This window comes from Panulirus ornatus, chromosome 30, assembly GCF_036320965.1.
Source record: "Panulirus ornatus isolate Po-2019 chromosome 30, ASM3632096v1, whole genome shotgun sequence".
Taxonomy (NCBI): Eukaryota; Metazoa; Arthropoda; class Malacostraca; order Decapoda; family Palinuridae; genus Panulirus; species Panulirus ornatus.
This window is the reverse complement of record NC_092253.1, coordinates 7,502,501-7,505,000: the sequence shown is the minus strand read 5'-3', so window position 1 is coordinate 7,505,000 and position 2,500 is coordinate 7,502,501. Positions and strand designations below refer to the sequence as shown.

General features: G+C 46.6%; 1 protein-coding gene across 4 annotated transcripts in view; it reads right to left on the bottom strand.

Annotated features, from left to right (window-relative positions):
* LOC139758369 (uncharacterized) overlaps positions 1-2,500 on the bottom strand; it is a 402,449-nt gene that overhangs the window by 175,569 nt on the left and 224,380 nt on the right. For all 4 annotated transcript variants that reach the window (XM_071679670.1, XM_071679668.1, XM_071679671.1 and 1 more), the window contains exon 2: positions 916-1,439. In XM_071679670.1, coding sequence (XP_071535771.1) covers positions 916-1,435 — 520 coding nt within the window. In that variant the 5' untranslated portion in view covers positions 1,436-1,439. The remainder of the gene's footprint in view (positions 1-915; positions 1,440-2,500) is intronic.

Below are 2,500 nucleotides of genomic sequence, written 5' to 3'. Positions count from 1 at the left end.
ACCTGTGACCTCCGACCTCATGCTTAAGGGGAGGGTGGGGATCGGGGTCAGAGGTCGCCACACCATCAGCTCACGAATGGTCCAGAGAGAGAGAGAGAGAGAGAGAGAGAGAGAGAGAGAGAGAGAGAGAGAGAGAGAGAGAGAGAGAGAGAGAGAGAGAGAGAGAGAAACCGGGGATGAATAACAGTGTGGTTAATTAGCCATTCACCCCCGCCCCCCCTTAACCTCTAACATTAGCGGCAGCAGGAGGCCAAGCAGCAGCTGGTGCTTGGCCTCCTGCTGCTGCAGAAGACGACAGGTGGTAAGGGCTCAGCTGCTGTGAATATTGTATTAACCATTTAACTGCGTACGTGCGTATACTAGGAGGAGGGCAGTGCCTAAATAATGTAGTCGAAGTGAATATGTGAGTATACTCAACAATGAACACACACACACACACACACACACACACATATGTGGTTTTACTGGAGTGTAACACAGATGGACCATGATGTGTGTGTGTGTGTGTGTCAGGTATGAAATACTGAGGAAAAAGTTATATATATATATATATATATATATATATATATATATATATATATATATATATATACCCCAGACACCCCAGATACCCCAGACACCCACCCCCCCCCGAGTACCTTATGTGTATATATATATATATACATCGCGCAGGATACAAGCTGTGTGTGCAGAGAGAACGACATACATGGATAGACACACAGACAGTTAGATAGATAGATAGACACACAGACAGTTAGATAGATAGATAGATAGATAGAGAGAGAGAGAGAGAGAGAGAGAGAGAGAGAGAGAGAGAGAGAGAGAGAGAGAGAGAGAGAGAGAGAGAGAGAGAGATAATGACGGTAACATTCATGTAGTTAACGTGATGTTGTTCACGGAGACGCAGGCACTTACCGTGTTCGTGAGGTGTGGCGGGTCCGCCGGCGGCGGCTGGAACTTCGTTGACCACGACTTCGGCTACGATGCTGGTGCTGGCGTCGTGCCCCAGACCCGCACTGACATCGGCGTGAGCATCGGCGTGAGTATCGGCGACGTTAGTGGTGGTGGAGGCCGTGGTGGTGGTGGAAGAGGAGGAGGAGGTGGAGGTGGTGGTGGTTGTGGTGGAGATAGTGGAGGATATGGTAGTAGTGGTGTTCGTATCCTCGGTCGAAGCAGCAGGAGCAGCAGGAGAAGCGGTAACTACCGCAGGGGCAGCAGGAGGAGCAGCAGGAGGAGAAGTGTCGTCGGTGGAAACGTCTTCAACCACAGCAGAAGCAGGAACAGCAGGTCCTCCTCCTGCTGTTGTTATTGTTGTTATGGCCTCGTCAGCAGCTGTAGCAGCAGCTGTAGCCTCGTCTTGCACAGCATTAGTAGCAGTAGTCGACACCACCAGCAAGAGCGCCACCAGGCGGGCCAGCAGTGCGGAGGTCCCCATCTTCCTGTAGGAGGGAGGGAGAGAGAGGTGAATCGTCAGACACTCACAACCTTGAATCAACCCAGACGTCAACAACCACAACACATGTTCCCCCCTTACCCAAGACCCGCTATATGTAACCTCACACACCGGATCACATTACTTACAACCCTGAAAATAATATCTTAATATTTATCCTATTCTTATCATCTATCAATATTTGACACAAATACATATTTACATCCAGCCTTAAAATAATATCTAATATTTATCCTATTCTTATCATCTATCAGTATGCGACACAAATACATATTTACATCCTGCCTTAAAATAATATCTAATATCTATCCTATTCTTCTCATTTATCCATATTTACGTATACATATTCAAATACATATTTACATACATCCTCACACGTCCTCACGACACCGTCAACAAAACCCCCCCTTCAAAGTAAACAGACGGGGAGTTAGGTCGGAAGGGAAACTGAGGTCGTGGGAGGGAGCTCATCTCCAGGCGTAACTCTTTTATAGGAAAACTTGGCAACTCGTTTACCGCCAACTTCGGCTCATAGATGGCGCTGACATCACGATCCCAGCCGCCACGGACGACTGTTATTACCACATCAACGAGAGAGACGCTCCTGGCTCGGGTGATTATACTAGAGTGCAAGGCAATAATATGACAAAGGAAATATATATATATATATATATATATATATATATATATATATATATATATATATATATATATACATGCAAGACGCGTACCATAAATTCCCAATTTCAAAATTATCGATACCGAATTCTGGAGCAGGCAGCCACACACCCACCCACCATCTTCTATAACTTTCTCACATTTTCTTTACACCCCCCCCCCCCCCCCCCCCCCCCCCCCCGTTACACACGGCCAGATGTAAACATCATTTTATACCGATGATGGAAGGGTAAGATATACCATATATTATACGAGTAAGACAGCGATATAGTCACCAGACCAGGAAGGAAGGAAGGACGCCTCGAACAATCGCATTTGTTTTGACTTCAACGACATCACTGCGTGGAATTCAAGGCCAAAGAGTCGTGC